Source organism: Pollachius pollachius (genome assembly GCF_949987615.1).
Source record: "Pollachius pollachius genome assembly, chromosome: 19".
Taxonomy (NCBI): domain Eukaryota; kingdom Metazoa; phylum Chordata; class Actinopteri; order Gadiformes; family Gadidae; genus Pollachius; species Pollachius pollachius.
In genome coordinates, this window is record NC_136952.1 from 11108157 (window position 1) to 11131898 (window position 23742).

Here is a 23742-nt window from a genome sequence, read left to right on the forward strand (position 1 = left end):
AGCTGAGGTATACCTATGGTGAAAATTACAGGCCTCTCTCATCTTTTTAAGTGGGAGAACTTGCACAATTTGAGGCTGACTAAATACCTTTTTGCCCCATTGTATGTATGTATGTATGTATGTATGTATGTATGTATGTATGTATGTATGTATGTATGTATGTAAATATATATATATATATATATATATATATATATATATATATATATAGATAGATAGATAGATAGATACATAGCACCCATTTGAAAACATCTTACCGGCAAATAAATAAGGGTGCTTCACCAGCAAGGATTTTAATTGGACCTTAATGTTGAGCAGAGAGCAAACTGAGGCTGGAGGCAGAGCATATAAGCAATACGCTTATCAATTATGTTGATAGGTGTAGGCTATCCTGCTACGTCAAGAGGCTTTCGGAGTGGCATCCTATTACTAATAATGTCTTGCTCAGGCAAATTATGTAAACAGCCATCGACTTTACCAAGTCACCAACGTTGTACAAAAACAATTATCTGATGGACACGTTCTCCTTACAAATACTGAGAGAGCACCATGCAAGTACAAAGAAAGGATAGTTCAATAAATAAGGAACAAAAGCCGAGAATTCTCTAGAAACCATTATTTTTCTGCAATCCTTGGTCAAACTGAGCCACTATTCCTCTTAAAGAGAATTTGTCCTTTTTCCCCAAGTATTTGTCATTATAAAAAAAAATACACAGGATAGAAATCACAACAGAAACAACGCGATAACATCAAATGAAAACACGTTGTTGGAATGTCTTGCGTTCACGGGTTACGAACAATAACTATGTACACTTGATACAGTAAACCACCTCACAGACCCACATTAAAACCTATCAGCCATACAAAACAGCAGTAGCGCAGTGCTTTCACAACACAGCCCTTTTTGTGTCTCTGCACAAGTCCACCCGTGGAGCTTCTGAAAATAACCCAGCCTGCCGTGAGCACCCATTAACACCCATTAGACACTCACGCGATAAATAAAGTAGATAGAAACAAGTAGACATTATAAAGATACGGATTTCACATCGCCCATTGGTAACAAACCTCAAATGTTTTATACATTGTATAAATAAAGGTTTCATGTTTGTACGCATGCAGTTAGTGAAGCCGCGGTTCCGCGTTGTTCTTCTTTACTTCCCTTTCATGTCCTCCCGCCTCCCGTTCTCTTCCTACTTCCTGTTTGGTCTCATCCGTCATCCGTCTGCAGGTGTGTCGGGTTTTGTGATCTGATAGGTGATCAGGTACTCGGGGTAGGCCTGCAGGAGGGAGGGAGGGAGGGAGGGAGGGAGGAGATACTTTAAAGCATTACAGCCTTCGTTACTTAGTATAGTATCAATTGAGAGATATGCACACAAGAACCCTACACCCTCAGTGTAGCCTGTTGTTTATAAGCGACTGTATAAGGGCCACTTATAAACAATAAAACAAATAAAAATGGAATGAACGCACCTCTAACCTGATTGCCATTAAGGTCAATCAATGTGAAACCGGTTTTGCTGTATCCCATTTACACCAAACATATATTCCGACGCCAAGCTACACGTGGCGTGTCAGAAATGTTGCTTGCTTCGGAAAGCCGAGGCTGATTTGTGTCAGACGGTAATGAACCACGTAGCACGCTGCTGGTGTCTCCGTGAGCCGTGGGTTTAAAAGGGTCTCAGGGTGATGCTTTCGCCGGCCGCCTTCGGCAATCAACCCTGAAGCAGACAGAGAGGAGACGAGGCCGCTCCGAACACGGCGCACAACGACCCACCAAGCCGGCACGGCGGACCGCACCATGGCAACGCCATTGATTACTGGAGTGGACATCCACTCGTCCGAGCGCTCTCAAGGGCTTGGCGTGGGACTTAAGACATTATCCGTTCTGCGAAACACAGGGTTGTTCATTGGACATCACATCGAGTGACAAATTATTTTTGTCAGTGGGTTTAGTTCTGTTTTTAGGACGCAACATACATTGAGAGATTATCTCTGCAGGAATTATCCAGCCTTGCCCGAGGAGAAAATATGATGTTAATATCATCGTTCGGAGTCATTACAATCAGCCTTCAGTGAGTGGTTCAATAATGACAGGTGTTTATGTACCGCATGAACAACCCGGGTGCATGACTAGGGCTTGAAATGGATGAGAAGACATGTCATTGTTCTCTGACAGGGATCAGGTGTTACGGGAAAAACAATAAACATAACGGTTTATAAAGGAAGTGTGATATTGCATTATTGGATATTCTGTTTAGGGTTACAACATTTGCTACCTTCAAGGTTTATAAAAACCTTGAAGGTAAATAGCTCATGAGGTAAATAGCTCATGTAGGGGGGAATGGGAGGCTTTTGTGTCAAAAAGTGATGCTCAACAATCAAGAAAAACATCTTATGTAAATATGCTCAATTCCTTAAATAAAGTCCAGGAAAACTACCCAAAAAAACTGAACCTAAGCTACTCATTTATTATTAATATGTATTATGTTTTCATAATTGAAACCACTTATTTCAAGTGGTTTTAAAATACCTATCCCTCCATGTATCAGAACCGCTGAAATATCCAACATTAAGGATAGTATTTGCAGTTTAAACCGACTCAAAAAATAATATACAAAATAAAGACTGTTGTTTCTCAGGGTCCCGAATGAAGTCGCGTTCATATTTTCTAAGGGTGGAAATATAATTCAGCCATGAGGTTGCACCTTCCTCCACCTCCTCGTCCCGTGCCTATAATTAGATTATGAACTACATTGATTACCTGCTCGCCTCTGTAGATGACGTACTCCGCCAAAGCCAGGCCGTTTACGCTGGGACGCCCCGTAACAGAATGATGTCCTGGCGGAGAGTGGGCCATTTTCATGGCACTGAACTGGAGGAAGGACTTCCCCAGAGTCACCCTGCAGAACAACAGGTGCCTGGGAGCCAAAGGAACAAGAAGAAAACAACTTACCTCAGGCACACTTTTGTAAGTGGATGACCGAGAACGCACCAAGAGCAGGAGACACACAGGGGGATTTTTGTCACCTTTGGCAGATGTAGCAGGACCTGTCTTTATGCAGGGGGCAGCCCGTTCCTCCTCCGATACCGTACACATACTGGTTGCTCTTGGATGAGTTCTCGGCGAAGTAGATCCCGGCGCCGAACATGCCCCCGATGTAGGCGTGGCGCTCGTCAAAGCCCTTGTGGATGATGGCGTTGACAAACGGAGAACCTGTGGAATGGGGAACCGCAAGGAGTTATGAGTCCGACCAGGAGAGGTCATTTCCAAGGGCACCATCCTGGCGCTAGTATGGTTGTCGGAGAAGCCAGTCTTTGGACTTTGCATGTTTCCATCAACATGGTGTAATATCACGCTCATTTAATGATTTAGTACAGTACATTTGTTACGTAATGTTTCTTTAAGTAAAATCATGTACCCTTGTGTGCTGCATTGGAAACAAATGAACATAAGTGTACCAAAAGCATGGCACCTTTCCCTTGTTTTCATAACACAGCTTCTGCAGTAGCATCTACAATAGCGTATATGGTAGCGTAAACAATAGCATGTATGGTAGCATCTAAGGTAGCGTCTTCAGAAGCATTTACAGTAGCATCTACAGTAGCATCTATGGTAGCGTCTCCAGTAGACTAAAGGACGGTGGGCCTACTGACCGTGGAAGAGCATGCGTTCGTTGGAGTGGTTGTGGTTTTCCTCCGACACCTCCTTCCTGCGGTGGGTAAATCGCTCCCACAGCTTCTTGTTGCAAACCTTCTGGATCTAAAAACGTGCATTTGTTAACATTTGAGTTGAGCTACACTCATCAATAAAAATGTTGTATTGTAGTTCAACTGATCGGGATTGACGTTTACCTTTAAACCATGTCTTATCTTTAAAGTACCGTAGAGGAATAAGCGTTTACTTTGCCGATGTTACATCTCCAAAATACTGTAGAATAATTAACGTTTACTTTGACGATGGTGTATCTCTGGAAGAGCCCTCCAGCATGACCGCCGTCTCTGTGCTCCCTGACTGTGCTCTGCATCTACACACACACACACACACACACACACACACACAGCAGAGGAGAACAACATGTTTAATTAATTATGCATCATTCACATTATTTACATTTCAACAAGCCCTTAAACTGGACATATCTGTAGTCAATGCTGATCGATAGTTATTTCAATAATGTCATCAATCAAATACCGTCCAATAACTTTAATATTCTACAAAAAAAATTAAAAACTCACAGTTGACTCACAGTTGCTACTTACTGGGAAGGCTCATTAACACATTGTGACTTAAAGCTTAGCCAATGACATGCAAGAATTGCCATATATCCTGTCCTATAGCACAAACACTGTATGACAGACAGCCAATCAGAATGAGAGCAGTGCAGTGGGTGCGTAGCTACCTCCTCCTCCACAGACTGGAACTCCTTGTCATCCGACGCCAGATCGATCAGGACTGTCCCGCTGTTGGCCGTGTTCAGCGTCAGGTAGGGGTTAAGACCTGCCGCACACACACATACACGCACACACAATATGAATGCATGTCACTTTGCAAGTGTTATTCGTATGTGGGTGTGCGTGTGTATCTGGTGTGTGCGTGTGGGCGTGTGTGTGCTCACTCTGTTGGCCGCTCACGATCCTCTCCGCTCCTTTGATGATCTTGTGTCTGTGTCCGTAGGCGTTGATCCCGATCTCCTTCAGCTCCCTGTGACCCATCTCCACCAGCACGTCCACGCTGATCTGCACACACACAAACACAGTGGCAAGATTGCTTCTTTCTGAGCACAGAAGGCTCTTCTATCAACGCAAACACACATTTTATCAAAGGCTCCTCTTTCTCAAATCCAAAAAGCTTTTTTAATTTTAGTGTTTAGTTTTTCAAATATCAACTTGAAGTAATATTATTGACTTCATACCCCCGTCTCTTGTGTGAAACCAAGGATCTTAGACGTCCATTTTGGAAGGCTGTCTTGATATTTAACTTCATTTTGATTCTGTAAGTCAATGCACCCAATACGAACGCCTTCTTACCTGCTCTCTGTCAAAGATATCCAGCAAGTGCTCCAGACCAAGGTTGTGGAGGAACTGACCGATACTGATATCTACACACACACACACACACACACACACACACAGATTAATTATAAAACAACTAAAATACTGCCTTTCATCCACCCCTAAATCACCAGATCACAGATGAAAAGTACTCACTCATCATCTGCCTCACCAATCAATTGAAACCTCATCAACGGTGAATGCGTTGTGTATTTGTGTGATCCCTTCCCGCTTACCCCCCGGTAATGTGTCAGCCACATGCTGCTTCATGACACGCTTCGAAGGGTCGTATAATCTAATCATAAAACAACTTTAATGGGATCAAATCTTTCCATTTACCGGATCAAAATATTTCATTACCGTTCCAATCTGGTGTTTGCTTATGTGGAGATTTAAAAAGTAATAAGTGTAAAAGTGAAAGCTGCTTTGCACTCTCTTTTAAAGTACTGAGTGAGTGAACAGATAACTACATTTAGTGTGATAAAGTGTTGATGTGAGGATGACTTACACACCCCCCCACCCCCCCCTTATTCATTAAATAATAATTGATTGCCTTGAACCAAAAGTCGATCCATTCATCCATATTAATAAAGGCTCCAGAATGTTTGCCATCGCCTGCGCTAATAAAAGGAAAATAAACGTTTTAAATTTCAACGCAGCACTTTGTAGCAAGGCTGAGAGTGACTTTTAATAGAAGAACACAATTAAAATTGCTTCATCTGCTCCTTTCTGTCTTTCTCCGTTATCCAGAAAACCTTTTCAATCACTCTTATCTCTAAGCCTGAATAGGTGTTTAATGTAAAAATTGCATGAAGTGTCTAATTTAATTCATACCTAATTCCTTTTTTATCTCCTTTCCTTTTTGTTATCAGCCTGCGCCCACCTTTCTCTGTCACAGGGTCACATAGAGGCTGCTCCGCTTGAGTCAACTTGTTAATGCTGATGAACTTACCGTCCGCCAACATTAAAACCTGTCTATTATCAACCCTCCACAGATATCCCTAAAGACGTACAGCACTGCTACACTCAGCCCTGTGTGTGTGTGTGTGTGTGTGTGTGTGTGTGTGTGTGTGTGTCACTAGCAGGTGTCTGTTAATAACAGGTGTATCTGGTGTTCATAACAGGTGTATCATGCGTTAATAACAGGTGTATCTGGTGTCAACAGGTGTATATTGTGTTAATGCCAGGTTTATCTTGTGTTTCGAAGTGCAGGTGTATCTGGTGCCAAACATGGTGCCCCTTTGATTTATTTCATACGTTTAGAAATCAGATTTGACTCTTTAGTCACAGAGAAAAGTAAAGGGCTTCAGGTATAGAGTGAGCGAGGAGCACCCCCAACCTAAAAACCAATCTACTGATACCTTGTAGGAATATAGAAGTATAGAGAGAAGGCGCTACCTCCTGCCTCTCTCTTCTCAGGGCCCAGCGCGCCACCCTCCTCTCCCAGCAGCAGCGACGTCATCTCTGGGAACGAGGAGGCCGCTGGCCCGGCCGCCGGCGGGGCTGTTGCCGTTACAACGCTGGCGGCCATGGGAGCATCTGGCCCGTGTGCGCCCCCTGGGGTGTCGGAGGATGAGGAGGAGGAGGAGGACGAAGGTAGGGGAAGCAGAGGAGTGGGGCAGGAGATGGAGGCGGAGGTGATGCCGGGGGTGGTGGTGATGGAGGAGGGGAGAGAGGGAACCACGGCGACAGGAGGTCCAACCGGGGCGGGGGTAGCAGTTGGGGAAGGCATGGGGGCGGGGAGGCTGATGAGCTCGTGTTTGAAGCCCCCCGGGGCCGAGGAGGGGGGCATGGCTGCGGTGAGCAGAGCCCGCACATCATCCGCCTGAGAGAGGGAGAGAGGGAGAGAGAGAGAGAGCGAGAGAGGGAGAGAGTCAAGACGTGTCAAAACTCAGATTCTGATACTCTAATAATTCTCAATCTCACTTGAACATCTTACAAGCTCAAAACCACTCAATCTAAGAAATGTGTTAAACAGAAACAAAACAATATAGTCCCTCCGGCTACCTGGACCAGGTCCAACGGGGAGTGTCCTTCCTGGTTGCGGAGGGCGGGGTCTGCGCCGTGGACCAATAGCAGGGCACAGAGCTGCGTGCGCCCCTTCTGGGCCGCCTCGTGCAGCGGCGTGAAGCACCACCTGTCCGTGGCGTTGACGCAGGCGTCGTACTTGATCAGCAGCGCCGCCACGTCCACGTGCTGGGTGGGGGGGCGGGAAACGACAGGTGGGCCAAAGTACACGTTAAACAAAACGCTCAACCACTGGGCCTCAAACTGCTAGCACGCTGACCGGGTAGGTCGTGGGGTCGCGCCTTAGCACACCGGGGTGCACTCCTCTGGCCTGATAGTACCAGGCTACAGGGTGCACTCCTCTGGCCTGATAGTACCAGGCTACAGGGTGGACTCCTCTGGCCTGATAGTACCAGGCTACAGGGTGCACTCCTCTGGCCTGATAGTACCAGGCTACAGGGTGCACTCCTCTGGCCTGATAGTACCAGGCTACAGGGTGGACTCCTCTGGCCTGATAGTACTATGTTGAAGGGGTCGTTCCCTCGCTCTTTCATAAGCCACCCTTCTGTCTCGCTGCGCTGTTTGACTCATAAAAGAGGGAGCAATTAGAGGGGAGAAAATGGATGGATATAAAGCAAATGGGAGAAAGAGAGATGAAAATAAATGAACAAAGAGTGAGCATTAAGAAGACATGGATGGAGAGGGAGAGGACAAAAGATTTGTTCTGCAGAGAGATGAGAGACACAAATAGAGGTGTGAAAGTGATAGAGAGCGAGTGAGTGAGAGAGACAGACAGAGAAACAGACAGACAGACAGAGAGACAGGGAAGAGGGAGAAGAAGGGAGATGATTACAGAGGGTCCTTGTCAGTACCTTCAATCTGTAAACGGTCAGGACTTGAGTCCTGAAGAGTGGACCTCATCATTATCAAACCGACGCTCACAAATGAACACACACACACCCTCACAAATACACACTGAATGCTTTTAGTTTTTACGTGTGTAGATAATATGTGTGTGAGGTGTAGTGTGTGTGTGCGTGTTCTTTCCTCTTCTTACTGTGTGTCTTTTTAAGCGAAGACCGATACAGCATAATACACCCTTCAGTTCTCCTCAATCAACTCCTCTAGCACACCCACACCCCAGCTGTGTGTGTGTGTGTGTGTGTGTGTGTGTGTGTGTGTGTGTGTGTGGCCATCAGTTCCCCTTCAGCGAGTAATAACAGGATTTGGTCAAAAAGTTTCGAGGAACATCCATTTGCATGTAGATAGCATTGGATGTTTGTGTGTGAGTCTATATGTGTTATATGTGTATTATTATTACACATATTTGTTGTTCAATCTGTTAAAATAGGCTAAATAAATACAATAAAAGTATAGTATTATAAATAATATAAATATACAATACAAATAACATAATAATAATTTAATAAGATATGATGATAATAATACGAATATATGATTGCTAATATAGGCTACAATTATAATTATGATTATATCCTGGTTTACATTGAATGCTAGACGATTTGAATGTTCGATAGAAAGACATTTAGTCGGCGTCGTCTTTAATAGTTAAATGGCCTTGCAGTGTTGTGTGTGTCACAGCATCCGAGGACAGGGTTGATAAACGAGTGATACTGAAGGACACCACAACCTTATACAATGTTTTCTTTGTGGGGTCGGGGGGGCTGACTCAGTCCTCTGAATGCAAATGAATGCGTTATGTTTTGCTTCAGAATAAATGTCCTTATTGCTTGTTTGATAACCACTTTTTCTTATGGAAGAGGCAGTATGTAATCTTTAAATAAATAATAATACGTAGAGCACCTCGACCGCAACAGAATATCAGGAAAAAACGTAATAAATAAGTGATAGAAATAAACAATAAATAATGAGATATGATTCAAAGGCCAGTCGAGGTCGGGTCGGGCCTGACGAATCAGATTCTTCCATTCTAATTCTTAGTCGAGGACCCCCTTTGTGAGGGGGATGAGTTAGTGGATGAGCGAGTGAGCGAGCTGCAGAGTGTACCCACCCCATAGGAGGCGGCGTTGTGCAGGGGGATGAGCCCCCCTCGGTCCTGAGAGTTCACCTCCGCCCCCTGCTGCAGCAGATACTCCGCCACCTCCATGTTGTTGTAGCCAGCTGGAACAAACACACAGACAATGTTTATGTACAACTGCCTTTGTCCCTTCGAACAGCGCGGGTGTGTGTGTGCGCGCGCGAGGTGCAGTGGTGTGGAGTGTCTCCCCTGGGCGCGCGCGTGTGTGTGTGTGTGTGTGTGTGTGTGTGTGTGTGTGTGTGTGTGTGTGTGTGTGTGTGTGTGTGTGTGTGTGTGTGTGTGTGTGTGTGTGTGTGTGTGTGTGTGTGTGTGTGTGTGTGTGCGTGTGTGTGTGTGTCCTACCAGCGAGGTGCAGCGGGGTGGAGTGCCGCCCCTGGGCGCGCGCGTGTGCGTGTGTGTGTGTGTGTGTGTGTGTGTGTGTGTGTGTGTGTGTGTGTGTGTGTGTGTGTGTGTGTGTGTGTGTGTGTGTGTGTGTGTGTGTGTGTGTCCTACCAGCGAGGTGCAGCGGGGTGGAGTGCCGCCCCTGGGCGTCCCTACAGTTGACGTTGGCGGGGCTGCAGATCCGGCGGACCCTCCCCAGACAGCCCTTCTTGGCGGCGTCCAGCAGCGCGGCGTCCCCCCGCAGCAGGTCCTGGATGTCCGTGTCCCCCTCCCGCACAAGGTCCAGGGGGCTGTTCCCGTCGCGGTTCTTCCTGCTGGGGTCCGCTCCGTGCTGGGGGTCCGGGGGGGGGGGGGCATTCATCGGTGGGAAAAGGTCCAATGATTCAGAGAGCTATGCATGTGTACGTGTGTGTCTGTTTGTGTCAACCTGCAGCACCACACAGATCTGCGGGTGTGTGTGACCGAGCGAGTGTGTCCGTGCGTGTGCACGTGTCAAATCAATAAGTCAGAAGAACTAACGAGGGAATGCCAACAGATCTGCCTGTATGTGTTGTGTGTGTTTGTTCACATTTGCATTTACACATGTGCACATACATGCACTTGCTCACCTGAAGCAGCAACCAGATTTACGTGTGCGTGTGTGCGTGCGTGCGTGCGTGCGTGCGTGCGTGCGTGCGTGCGTGCCCCCGTGCCGGCCCACCTGCAGCAGCAGCTTGCAGATGTCGTACTTCCCCTTGGCGGCGGCCTCGTGGAGGGGCGTGAACCTCCAGAGGTCGGGGGAGTCGACCGCGGCGCCGCGGCGCACCAGCCTCTGGGCCACCTCCAGGTGCCCGTAGGAGCAGGCGTTGTGCAGGGGGGCCAGGCCTCTGGAGGGGGGGGGAGAAACTTTCTTGTTGCGATATGTCCTCATGGAGTAAATAGCTGCCGTTTAGTGCTGGTTTAACTCTTTTGAGTGTGCCGTCTCTCTCTCTCTCTCACCCCTTGTCCTTGGCGTGGACGTCGGCTCCGTGCTGCAGCAGCAGCTCCACCACGGCCAGCCGGTTGTAGCCGGCGGCAAAGTGCAGTGGAGTGGACTGTCTCCCCTCCACGTCCCGACAGTTCACATTCTGCAGAGTACACAGCCTCTGGAGAGAGAGAGAGAGAGAGAGAGAGAGAGAGAGAGAGAGAGAGAGAGAGAGAGAGAGAGAGAGAGAGAGAGAGAGAGAGAGAGAGAGAGAGAGAGAGAGAGAGAGAGAGAGAGAGAGAGACAGACAGAGAGAGAGAGATAGACACAGTGAGAGTCACACACACATAGCAAAAGAGAAGAGGGGAGAGAGACAGAGACAAAGAGAGAGAGATAGAGATATGAGGGAGGTAGATGGAAGAATGAAAAACGACAAAGGAAAGAAATGAAGAGAACACAGTCCATAGTCAAGGATGATGGAGATGTCAGGATTGATACTTAAAACAAATGTCCTCCTTCTTCAAATCAAACAACGGAACAATGACTGGTTGTCACAGATTTATCTTGTTCAATTTATTAACTCAAATCTCACAGTTATCGACCCAGCCAACCGGAAGTTATATTTTACCTTGACAGTTTCTACATCTCCTGATTTGGAGGCTTCTAGAAGCTGGCGGTCGGAGTCAGAGTTCCCCATCAGAGCTCCTTCTGGAAGTTGAAGAACATGCAGACTGTTCAGCAACAAAGTTACGAAATACTTCTATTTTTTTATCTGTTTTATACTGTAATAATGAAAATTAACAGTCAGCCGCTACATCATCAGAAGTGTTATAATATTAAGATTGAGGAGATCACTACTATTATTTCTCCTGTTTAATTCATCACTTCCATCACCTATGCATCTCCTGTGCCAATGTGTATTTGGCAGTTACTTAGTTCTTAATTTAATAAAAAACTAAGTATTAAGGCTTCAACTGACACAGGGTCTGAAAATGGAATTCTGATAATTAAAATTCTGAATGAGATATCATCAAAAGAGGAGACAACCGACACACTGAGTTTAAGAGTACCACATGCAATATTTGAGAATATTTTGAGAAAGTTATTTGCTTTTCTTGGAATTATAATTAAAAGTCAACACACACTGACTCATTCAGTCAAACACACAGATAAAAAGCATACATTAAGATACACACACACACACACACACCCCATTCTATAAAAACACACAAATAACATGCACATATTAAGATGCACACACACACACACACCACCAGGAACCTCGGGGCCCCCCCAGTACCTTGCAGGAGCTCCCGGACGGCATGGTGGGCCAGCTGCACGGGGGCCAGGCCCTGCAAGGAGGGCAGCAGAGGGTCGCACCCGGAGCCCAGCAGCAGCCTGCAGGTCTGGAGGTGGCCGCACTGGGCGGCACGGTGCAGCGCCGTCTGGCCCAGGCAGTCCACCGCATTCACCTGGGGGGGGGGAGGAGAGAGAGATGACCAGAGTCTTGAACCGCTTCACTGTGGAAACATACTCAAAAATCACACTGCCTCACCAAATACAATAAAACACATTCAATACCTAGTGAACTAAAGAAGGGGGGGGCCCCACTATTTTCATTCAAGCTTTTCAGTTTAGTGTTCAGCAGCGGATATTACTAAATGATTATAATTTTTGCAGGGTAGCCAGCTAGATAGCTAAGATAGAAATACCATACATATTCCTCATCACAATAACCGCGACAATATTGATAATAACTCCATATACAGCATTAATAAACTCTTTTAGTATTTATGATTCCGGCAAGGAGCCCCTTCTTCAAAGCCATTTGTGCCTTCATTTATCGTAGGAAACCCCTACCTGCTGACCCACGGTGAGGTGGCTGCCTTCGGGGTTCTGTCTCCACTATCACTAAGTGTTCCTGCTCACCTTGGCCTCGTGTTTGACCAGCAGCTCGATGACGTCATTGTGGGACTTCTCAGAGGCCAAGTGGAGAGGGGTCAGCATGCTAGGATAAGGGGAGCACAATGATGTCATCACACGGGGACACCACGTCACGTTCTGATTGGCCATCACAGTCAGTCATGAGTATTGATAGTTTGTTTTCGACACCTTAACACTGTGCGACACCACTAGCACCAACGAAAACATGACATATTTCATCATTATGAGTACAGATACAGACGTGAGGCCACACTCACTCTTTGGCCTTCTCGTTGACGTCGGCTCCTTTCCTAAGGAGAAGCTCGCACACTTGTCTCCTCTTAGGGTAGGGGGCCACCGACGCACAATGCTGAACACGCACATGCATGCATACACACACATACAGAGAGACACAACCACACACACACACAGAACACAGATAGAAAGACACCCACACAGATAGAAAGACACATTATAATTTGGCCATTTTTGATTGCTGACTTCTCAAATGAAACACGTCTACACACACACCCACCCACCCACCCACCCACACACACACACACCAGTGCTGTCTCCTGGGTGAAGGGGTGTCTGAAGACGACGGTCTCCGCTGTCAGGTGTTTCTTCACGCGGGTCAGGTCCGCCTCCCTGGATGCCCGCAGCAGCAGGTGACCTTTGAACTCGTCTGTAAAGTAAGAGGAAATAGAGGGGTCGTAGGTCAACCACAAGCTCAGGCTAATAGCGACCGAATAGACGACCAATCAAAACCATTTATCTAACGTGAGGCGGGATGAACACGATGACGTTTCAGAGCAGCGTCGTAGAGGCATTTTCAACAACAGAGATGGCTGCCGCTGCTGTGGAACGGTCTGTGAGTTACACTTTCGAACTGGACGATGTATTTTCACTGATAACAGACGAATGCACTTAAAAGCTTTTGTTTTTTTGGTCGCTCAGTGCTGCGTCACCCGTTCCGTTGCTATGATTGGTTGAAGGCCTATCTAATTTCATCCAGAAGGTTCAAGGTTCAAGACTAATTGCAGGTTGCAATTTGTCTGACGATTCCAGGCTAGTCGCGTTGGTTTATTAAGGTAGAACAACATAATTGATTAGCAATTCATTCTGTTTACGCAATTCCTAATTTCGTCCAGAAGGTTCAAGGTTCAAGACTAATTGCAGTTTGCAATTTGTCTGACGATGCCAGGCTAGTCGCGTTGGTTTATTAAGGTAGAACAACAAAATTGACTAACGATTCATTCTGTTTACGCGATTCAGTCCATACAAAGATAATTAAGGAAGTTAAAAGGATTTACCTAAACACACACCCACAGAAATGCATGCTGTATGCCAAATAAGAGGCTACAACTACTACTACGGTCACTACGGATAAAACTCATTACTCAAATCCCATTTTAAAGAATTAGAAACGTATGACTGGTCATGAAGGAACATACATGCCAGCTGTTCCTTGAGCTGTGTGGTGGGAGCCAGCTCGACGGAGCTTTTATTGTGACAGTTCAAGAAGGTGGGGTCCGCTCCGTAGCTCAGCAACAGAGAACACACCTGGATGAGAAAACAACACAAATGATAAGGAATAGATCTCCTGGTTCATCAAAATAAATGTCCCCCTTCTCAGAGATTTCCGATACACAAACTATAGACAAACGGTAGACTCTTTCAGTTATGACTGTACTGCGCTAGCTCAGTGCTCACTCAAGAAAATACTGTAGCCCAACCTTGATTTTCTGGAGCTACTAGGTTTGATAGAAAAATATAATAAGAAGAATAAAGAATAATAATATAACCGCAAGCGGTGATTAACGGGGTCAGAGCAAAATTAAAAGTCAAGAACACACTAATGGAAGATATATAAATATATCATACCATATTTAAGGTAAGATGTTCCACTTATAAACCTGAACTGCAGCCTCATTCACAAAATGTCCATTGATAAGCACACAACATCCAGAAAACTCCAAGCACACATTTCTCAAGTGAATTAAGGGCTTTTTTTCAAAGCATATAGCTGAAAAATCTTTGAAACTCTGGGGAAATTAAACATTTGTAGTAAAGAACACTAACAGAAGAAATATAAATATGAGTTAATTATGAAGGAAAAATGGTTAACGAAGAAGCTCCCCTTAATGCCATACTGTGTCTTGGCAGTCCGATTCTTGGAAACTAATGAGCCGGAATGTTGATTGCCTGATGAATTTCAGGTGCTGTTCAATGTTGTGTTTCTTAAATGAGTGGCAATGACAGAATGTCATGTTCAGCTTGTTCATAATGCTCTAATCAGAATTCTAACTCTCAATCTAAGGATCACCAGTACACGGCATTATCCCGTTGAGCCACTGACATTCCTGAACTGTATGAAGCCTCATTGACATCGTCAAAATGTCGATTGATAAGCACACACCATCAAGAAAACTCCAAGCACACATTTCACAAGAGAATTAAGGGCTTTCCTAAAATAGTACAGATCTGAAAATGTGCACTGTTAATGATATCCACCTAATGATAGCCGTATGGTAGTTGTACAATAACAAAATGGTCATACAGGCAAAATGGGTTGAGACTGTGGACGTTTGGCTTTTCTATGAAATTGTGGGAAAAGTAAACATTTTTAGAGCAGAAGACCAGGGTGAAAAAGATGCATCTGATTCTAGAGATTAATATTATGAAAGAATTTTGAGTCAAAGTCAATCTGGTGAGGAGAAATAAGCCTAATTCATGATTTTTTTATAATAGCGCCACCTTTGGGTGCAGTACCACAAATTTGGGTTTATAGGTAGTGGGGGTTATTGGTAACCATACCTGAACATTTCATGAGTTTTTGACTTACGGTATAGGCTGCAGTATGACTTTTACAGAATTGGAAAAAAACGTTACAGAAACAATAGGGGACCAAGCAGCTTCGCTGCTCGGACCCCTAATAACATATCAAATACAGCTCGTAATTCAGTCAGTAAGGAGACAGTGGAGGCAGACAGATATCATCTTGTCCGGAGGGGTTTCATGGTGGCTGTGGTGAACCCTGTGAGCACCATCACCCGGTCAGGAGCAGACATACCTCCACACGGTTCTTAGAGGCGGCCTCGTGAAGAGGGGTGAACTGCCACAGGTCCATGGCGTTCACACACGCCCCATGCTGGGAACAAAGCAAACAGAGGGAAAACATGGGGAGTAAAAATATTGTGAAAATAGATGGATAATCTTTTTTCCTCTTTTTTAATGTAAATCACTTTATATTAGAGTCTATTGAACCAATTGTATTTTATTATTACATGTATGTCTTAATAGCTATGCATACATTCAGCGATATTTGTGAAGGATATCTGTGAACACCCTTGAACTTCAAGATATTGTCAGAAATGTGCCGTGCAAAGAAAGTTGCATTGAATAAAAACAAATGTATTTTAAATAAAGGGATGGATGAATGCCCCTACCTTGACCAGGAGCTTGGTGACCTCGTAGTGTCCATAGGAGCAGGCGTTGTGCAGTGGCACCAGATCTCTGAGACACGAGGCACACAGTACACCCGGCAGCTCGTTATTCACACATATCCCCATGGAAACCAAGCACAACCAACACATTATCTCCCATTTAACGGCTTTGTCCACATACTAATGGGCCACTGACACACAATAAACAAAATTATAAAATAAGCAAACTAAATTATTTCAAATCATCTGATTTTTTTATCATTTCTAATTAGTTTTGTGTGCTTGTGTGTGCGTCAGTGATGATGAAGACGATGGGGCTGACCAAAAGGTGAACGGCGCTCACCCCTTGTCCTTAGCGTGGACGTCCGCTCCATGTTGCAGGAGCAATTGGACGGTTTTAACACGATTGTAGCCCGCGGCCAGGTGCAATGGTGTCGACTAAAAACGAAAAAAAAACAACCCTGTTAGTCAACACGACTTCCAGCGGTTGGTCAAAGGACATGTGCCAACAACACCTGAACACTACAGACAGATGAGGCTGAGGATGAACAGAGACACTGAGACACAAAGAACAATGTATAAGCATTGCATTGCAACTGGAGACAGGTCAGCAAGTCTAAAGGTAAGGAACAAATTCCTTTGGATAAAGAGTCTGCTAAATGACTAAATAATAATAACACAACCTTTTTCATTTATCGACTGCTTTTTCAGTGCTGTACAAGGTAAACACAGGTAGAGCCAAAACAATAAAACGCTACCTCAAAACTAACTAAAACCAAATGTCTTAAAAGAGGGTCTTTAAACATTAAACAGTAACTGATAGTTGTGGATTGTCGTGAGGTCTCATTATTGGGAACCGTATCTATAATCATTGAATAGATACTAGATATAGTAGATAGATACTGTAGATAGACACTTTTCCACAAAAGCGACTTCACTCCCATACAGGTCATTTGCTGGTTCATTTGTCAGGGGACTGTGTGAAAATTGTTGCTAAATAACCATAAAAGCTGGGCTCCTCACCTTCCTCCCGTCGCTGGCGTGGCAGTTGACATTGAGAGGGGTCAGGAGAGCCATCAGCTTCTCCTCCTGACCGCTCCTACAAGGCCATGACATCATCATCATCATAAACAACAACCACAGAAAAGCAAGCAGGAGCATCGAGACCCGTCATGTGATCAACACATGTAATGCCGTTTGGTTCGCTCCGCCAGGCATGTCTGGATTGCTGCACTCACATTACATACGTTGACAGCAACATTGGCTATGGCTGCTGCTAGTGTGTTCACAGTGCGTAGGCCTACGTCTATATGCACGTATGCATGAATCTACTACTGTAACCAATCTAATTAATGACACATTGGAAGGGAACACGTTTCAGATCATAATTATACATTTATTAATAAATTGGTTAATTCAACCGTTATCATACCTTGCACATTCCAGAAGCTCATCTTTCCTGTAATCTCCTGAAAAAATAATATTAAAATAAAATAAATATGTGAGTAAAGATTTAGAACTATAGTTCATCATATCTAGATCAAATAGGTCATTGCAATTGCACTTAAAAAATATATTATACACTTGAAATGTTAACGAAATAGACTTTGGACACTTCTGACTGGGAATACTGAGCTGTCACTGTTATTGTGAATGCGTGACTTTATGAATAAGAGTTAAGGTAGGTGTAAAAGCATTAAAGCAGATTGATTCTCAGATAAGTGAGGTGAGGAGCAGACTATCAACAGCCCTTTACTATTGGCCAGCGACTGCCTGCAACCAAATCTGAATCTGAGATAACGGCTAGCCTAAGTTAGGAGCTTACAGTTACAGCACACTCAACATTGCATGCATGTGTGTGCCTGTATGTGTGTGTATATGTGAGGGTGCGTGCACGTGTGTGCGTTCCTCACCGGTCAGCACTGCTTTAGCTGACGGTTCAGCCAGATCCAGAGCGGTTCTGCCATCTGTGTTCCTGACGGCCGGCTCAGCCCCATGCTGCAGCAGAACTACACACACACACACACACACACAAAAACACATTGAAAAATTTATGTCAGAAATGGCAATACAATTATAGAATTTGAGATGACTTCCCTAACAGTGCAAGTCATTATCTTCAAGGAAAGTATGTACTTTAGTACAGCGGTTCCCAACCTTTTTCAGGCTGTGACCCCATTTCTACATCAAAAATTTCTGGCGACCCAAGAGACATTTTTTTTTCTAGAATTAGTTTTTGAACATGTTTGTTATACTGTGAACAAATACAGAGTAGCCAGGATAAGTGCACAAATTGAAATTTTTCCAAAGATGTCCGTTACATATGCAATGAGGCACATTTTCTGCTGGTCACACAGAAAGTCACAAAAATCATTTTTTTTAACATCCATGGAAAACGCCAAGAGTTCGTTTCTCAGCTTGAAAAACCGCTCCAACACGTAAGCTCTCGACAACCACCGTGCCTCTGTGTGAAAAAGGTGCAGAGGATGTGGCTTGATGTAATTCACCATGGTTACGACCTGTTGCAGTATGTCTGCGATGGGCTCATTTTAGCTCTTTTTTTAGCTTCTTTCTCCCCGCACATCGTTTTCACCATTTCGATGGCAGCTGGCAATATTAAAGTCTCAGCAATGCTATGCGGCTTCATATTTCTAGCAATGAGATAGCTCACCTCAAGAGATGCTTCCAGGGCCCATTCACCAGCAGTCACAGCCTTTTTGAAATACTGCCTATTCAGCTCAGCAAATTTATTTTCCAAAAAAGCTCTTGGTTTGCCGACATGCTCTTTGTGTGTTGTCTCAAAGTGTCTTTTGAGTTTGTTCAGCTTCATACTCTCGGCAGACAGGACCTTACTACACAGCAAGCATTCGGCTTCTCCTCCTTGCTTTCCATCACACTTGTAAATCCATACTGAACAAAACTTTGGTCGTACGTTCTCTGTCTCTTTGGTGTCTGTGCCACATTTCCTCTTGGAACTGTCTTTGGAGGGACAGGGCCAGGCGGGCGAATTAATCGTTCCATTTTGTTTTATACTCCCTGACTGCAAGTTTGTGTTTACATTTTACATGTTCAAGTAATGTAACTGTTCAGTCCCGGCGTTCAAAATGAATGATTGCGGCATTCAAAGATGTGCCAGCTCAGATATTTGCTGCTTTTTATTTGAACTAGATTTATATTAGAGAAAATGAAAGTATAGAAGACAGTTATGTACAATTATTTGTAGTGTTATTTTTATTTATTTATTTTTTTAATCAATTACCGTATTTCCCGCACTATAACGCGCACCGGATTATAAGGCGCACCTTCAATGAATGACCTATTTTAGAATTTTTTTCATAAATAGGGCGCACCGGATTATAAGGCGCATAGCATAGAAGATACTGTGAGTGTGATACTGTGAGATACTGGGACTGTGAGTAAGCGCAGTAAAATGCTGTGTGCACTGACTACGATAGCCGTAATGCTGTAAGCGGTGTGGCTTTATCGTAGTCGTAGTGAAACATTTTATTATTATTATTAAATTGTTTTTGTTGGTTTTTCATACTGAAACATTTTGACAGAGCGCCGTTTACAACCAGTATGGATCAACCAATTAACCAATTGATCCATATATAAGGCGCTCCGGATTATAAGGCGCACTGTCGTTTTTTGAGAAAATTACCGGCTTTTAAGTGCGCCTTATAGTGTGGAAAATACGGTACTAGACATTTCGGGTGACCCCATTTCAATTCCAGGCGACCCCACATGGGGTCGGGACCCCAAGGTTGAAAAACCCTGCTTTAGTAGGTGTAACCAACCTTAGTGTATGAATACATAAAGGAATATTGAAAACAGTCTTTTGGTGGGTGTGGGTGTTCAATTGACTGAGTTTGCATGTGTGTGCATGTGTATGTGTGTGTGCATGCATGAGTGAGTACCAATGCAGACGTCTATCTTCCCCTTGATGGCGGCTTCATGGAGAGGAGTGTAGCTCCAGTTGTCTCTGGAGTTTGCGTCTGCCCCGTGGTGGAGCAACAGAGTCACCACCTGAGAGGAGGGGAGGGGGAGGAAAGGAGGGAGGAGGAGAGGAGGGGAGAGGAGAAGAATGAAAAAGAGGAGAGGGGAGAAAAGAAGAAAACATGAGGCAAAACGAGAGGAGAAAAATGACGAGAAGGGAAGGGAGGAAGGGAGAGGAGATGAGTTACGAGAGGAGATGAAAGTGTTGAGGATAGGAAGGAGAGGAAAGTAGAGGAGAGAATGTATGAAGGAGAATTCCAGATTTTTATTTGAGGTGTCAAACCAAGGTTTCTCCCTGTTGGGAGTCGTGCTATGCTTCTTTATGTAACTTATCAATGTCCTTGTGCATGAGATTCTCTACTTCTGTACCGGACAGTCTGCATGTATGTCCCTCCCATATGTTGTTATTATCAAGGATTTCTGAGATACAACCTTATTATCACAGATTTCTCTCTCTGTGCGGAGTTGTGTCATGTATGTGTCATCTCTGCATTAGTCTTGTTTTAACCGTGTGTGCCGAATCATTATGTGTTCTTCTGTTTACGTATCTCCTTTGCTGTACTCTCATCAGTTAGCCATGAGACTCTCCGTGCCCGTTCTCACGCTGGGGAAGGTTACTGTACAGACCCTCCACAACACGGGTCGGATCTTCCAGTGAACTAATTGTAAATATGCTTTATGTACCTGAATAAACGGTTTAGGCAGCCTTTTGTCACAGTGATTATAGAACTCGCCACTTTGTGATCCAGAACCAGAGAACCACATCAGAAGACAGGGAAAGATAGAGAAAGTGTGCATAACACTCGCTGTACATAATATCAAATGTCTGTGTGCTTGTTCGAGCCTCTAGGGTTGAGGGGGCCCGTTGTATCTCATCTGCATGCGGTCCCGAGACGCCATCAAGCCCTTGGGTGTGGGAGAGCTTCATAAATAATACATTTCACTTTTTACCTTTTCATATCTGGTGTGTACCATCTCTATGCCTCGAATCTTGTGACCTCACACTAGGCTCTGATGTCCAGCCATTCTTGCATGCATAAAACAAAACGCCTTGAGTTATGCTTTGAGCTGAATGAGAGCAGATTTCTAAACTATTCATGACCGATTTAGTCATGACAGAGGGTCTTAAAAGCAGACAGAACTCCCATTAGGATTTTCCTTCCATTAAAAAGAAGCATTTGCCTGGACTCTTTCAACCTCAGTGGTAAGATGAGAAAAAAAAAAAAGTTCCTACAGTGCAGGTTTGCCTGTGAACAAGGGTCCCAGTGGTGGAACACCGTTGCCTTTTAGGGTCTCCAAAAAATAAATCCTCGAAGTATCTTTCTTGTGAGAGTCAGAGGCATAGCTAAGCTTCCTCTGATCATGATAGTTAAGCTGGGAATTACTGCCTGAGGCCACTTAGCAGACAGCATACTCCAGCCTAACTGGTGTCTCCCGGGTGTAGACCGGTATCAACAGGAAGAGGAAATAGAAGAAGAAGAAGGCTGGGGGGGGAGGTTCAGCTCGAACCTGAGATGTTTTAACCTGTGTACCTTGGGTCGAAGGCATTTGCCTTCCCGATTACGTGATCCCATTTTGGATTTCTTTATTTAAAAGGGACAGCGCACATTAATAAACTTGAGCACCAGAGTTCAACATGTAAATGTGCCACATTTAGCCATGCAGGCTAATTTTCCTCTGTAGTCCCTGATGTCATGTTGGGGGGGTTCAAGGCGTTCACTAGTTAACATCGGAGCGGCGGGTCTTTTCCACTTTGAGCCAGTCGAGTAGCCATTAACGCTGGCCTGAGGCGGGAGTGTTCGACATTAACCCCGCCCAGGATCGTAGTGCCTTGGGCACACTCGTATCAACCCTGTATTTTGTATGGAAAACACAGGTCAACAGACTACTGCAAAAGCAGTAGCATGAGCAAAAGCATTCATTAAAGCAAAATGAGTGGCATTTCCTATGACAATTTGCACATGGATTGAAGGTTGTTAGGTCGGATGTGTTCCGAGGACAGCGTTATTGGAGTGACCACCAGAAAAGTCTATGTAGCTACTATCTATCGTAGTCTATTCGTTTAGGAGACTCTTTATCTCTGATCCAGGAGCCCAAATATGTTATAACAGGATGTAAAAGAGGAGACGGCACAGAGCCACCGCCACAAAACCAAGGGCCTTGTTTCCTGTTTTGTTACGGAGAACGAACCCCTGCCAACACCACCTCTTGTGGCATGACACACTCTCTATCCCAAGATCTTTATGTCCCTTTTCTATAACCCTGTGGGGGGGGAGGCTCACTTCTGCATGTCCGAAGGAGCAGGCATTGTGGAGGGAGATGAGGCCTCCGTCGTCCCTGGCGTGGACGTCAGCTCCACTCTGGAGCAGGAAGTGAACCACCTCCCTGCGGCCAAACCCTGGAGAGAGAGAGAGGGCAGTTAGTGCACACGTTATCATCTTCCTCTTCTTCAGCGATTGATCCTCCTCGTGCCTCAAACCATGCATAATCTAGTATCTATAATTAATTCCGGCTTCCGGGTCTGGTTTGACGTCTTTGGGTCTGGCTTTGAGGATTAATTATTGAGCGTTGGGGTTCACTGGCCATTAGGGCCTTAAGTTCCTTCAAGTCAATTGAGACCATGAAGATGCATAATGCACACATCATCCTATTGATGATTAAAACGAGCCATACTATTGCCACGGGTTAGTGTTGTCAGTGTCTGTTTTCAGTATTTTCATTGCAATAGGAGTCTCCCTGGCCTGATGGACTTTGATCGTAATGTATAGCAATATTTTGTAGGCCTACTGGATTCCTTTTCATATGCAAATATCATTCTCTCATGTGCCAATGTAATGTGCTGTAGCCTAGTACTACCGATGAAGGATACTGTCAAAATGATAGGCTTTTGTTCAGTGAGTATAGCTCATATACAGCGAATTGTTCAATTGTTCGCACGGTATTCTGTATGGATTCGCGCGTATGAACTTAGCGAATATAACCCAGTGTGGTATAGCCTTTATTATAGGTGTCCCTCACCTGCGGCGAAATGCAGCGGCGTGGATTTCCTCCCGGCGGTGTCGCGACTGTTTACGTTCTCCTGCGTGACCAGTTTCCTCACGCGCTCCAGGTCGCCGTTCCGACACGCTTCGAACAGCTCGCGGTGTCCGAACCCCGGCGTCCCCCCGACCGACACGGGGCCGGGGGACACGGCTCCCCCGCCGGGGCTAGACACACCGGAGCACCGTCTGGCAGACATGAAAGCTAGCGAACGCCCTTCCTCCGCCGTCGCCGTCGTTCTCACCTTGTCCTCTCCCCCATTTAATTTAAAATGAGGGTGGTACACCAAGGAACACCAGAACCCTCGAGCTACCGATGCCATGTGTTTAAAACGCGATGCTCACGATGCCACCGTGATAAACACATCCAAGAGCCATAGTGATCGGCGCCTGTTCGATTCAATGAAGCGTTGTTGTTGTTGCTGCTGCGGATCGATTGATTCGTGCCTGGGCGATGCAACGACAGCTTTTACATTGGCTCCCCATCGATGGCCGACGACGACTGTCACCACACAGCAGAAATTACGCACCAGTCACTCGTACAGATATCGACCGATGCTAAACACCGCTGGCATGTTGCAGATGGCACAACATTGATTATGTAATTGGTGCTGACCGACGTCTACGGTCGCGACAGTAGAGGGTCACGTGGTTTTGTTGCCCTGAGATCAGAACGTGGTTGCGCCCTCCGCCAGGTCGGTGCGGGTTTTCTACAACCGCCTAAAATGTATGATTAATTATAAAGTACGGTTTAATAGGCTATGATACGTCCTGCGGCTTTAGATGACATCATCTAAAACGCAATAACTAAAAAAATCGTCAAATGTAAATTGGTTGTGTACGTGCATGAATGTACATTATTTTTAAATCAAATTAGTTTTGGATTTACAGTGACAA

At 45.0% G+C, this 23742-nt stretch overlaps 1 protein-coding gene across 1 annotated transcript; it reads right to left on the reverse strand.

Moving 5' to 3' along the window:
- Window positions 1-309: 309 nt before the first annotated feature.
- LOC307090081 (poly [ADP-ribose] polymerase tankyrase-2-like) lies at window positions 310-23403 on the reverse strand. Its single transcript, XM_079756623.1, is given in 30 exon segments — window positions 310-1277; window positions 2762-2918; window positions 3028-3214; window positions 3655-3760; window positions 3951-4025; window positions 4401-4498; window positions 4617-4737; window positions 5029-5099; window positions 6414-6441; window positions 6443-6877; window positions 7060-7248; window positions 9092-9201; window positions 9611-9830; window positions 10200-10365; window positions 10478-10623; window positions 11071-11150; window positions 11743-11914; window positions 12372-12450; window positions 12644-12735; window positions 12929-13050; window positions 13820-13928; window positions 15439-15516; window positions 15815-15881; window positions 16155-16249; window positions 16835-16910; window positions 17244-17280; window positions 17725-17820; window positions 19729-19837; window positions 22090-22205; window positions 22826-23403. Coding segments are annotated over 30 exon segments (3843 nt in total). The 5' UTR covers window positions 23169-23403; the 3' UTR covers window positions 310-1214.
- Window positions 23404-23742: the final 339 nt, after the last annotated feature.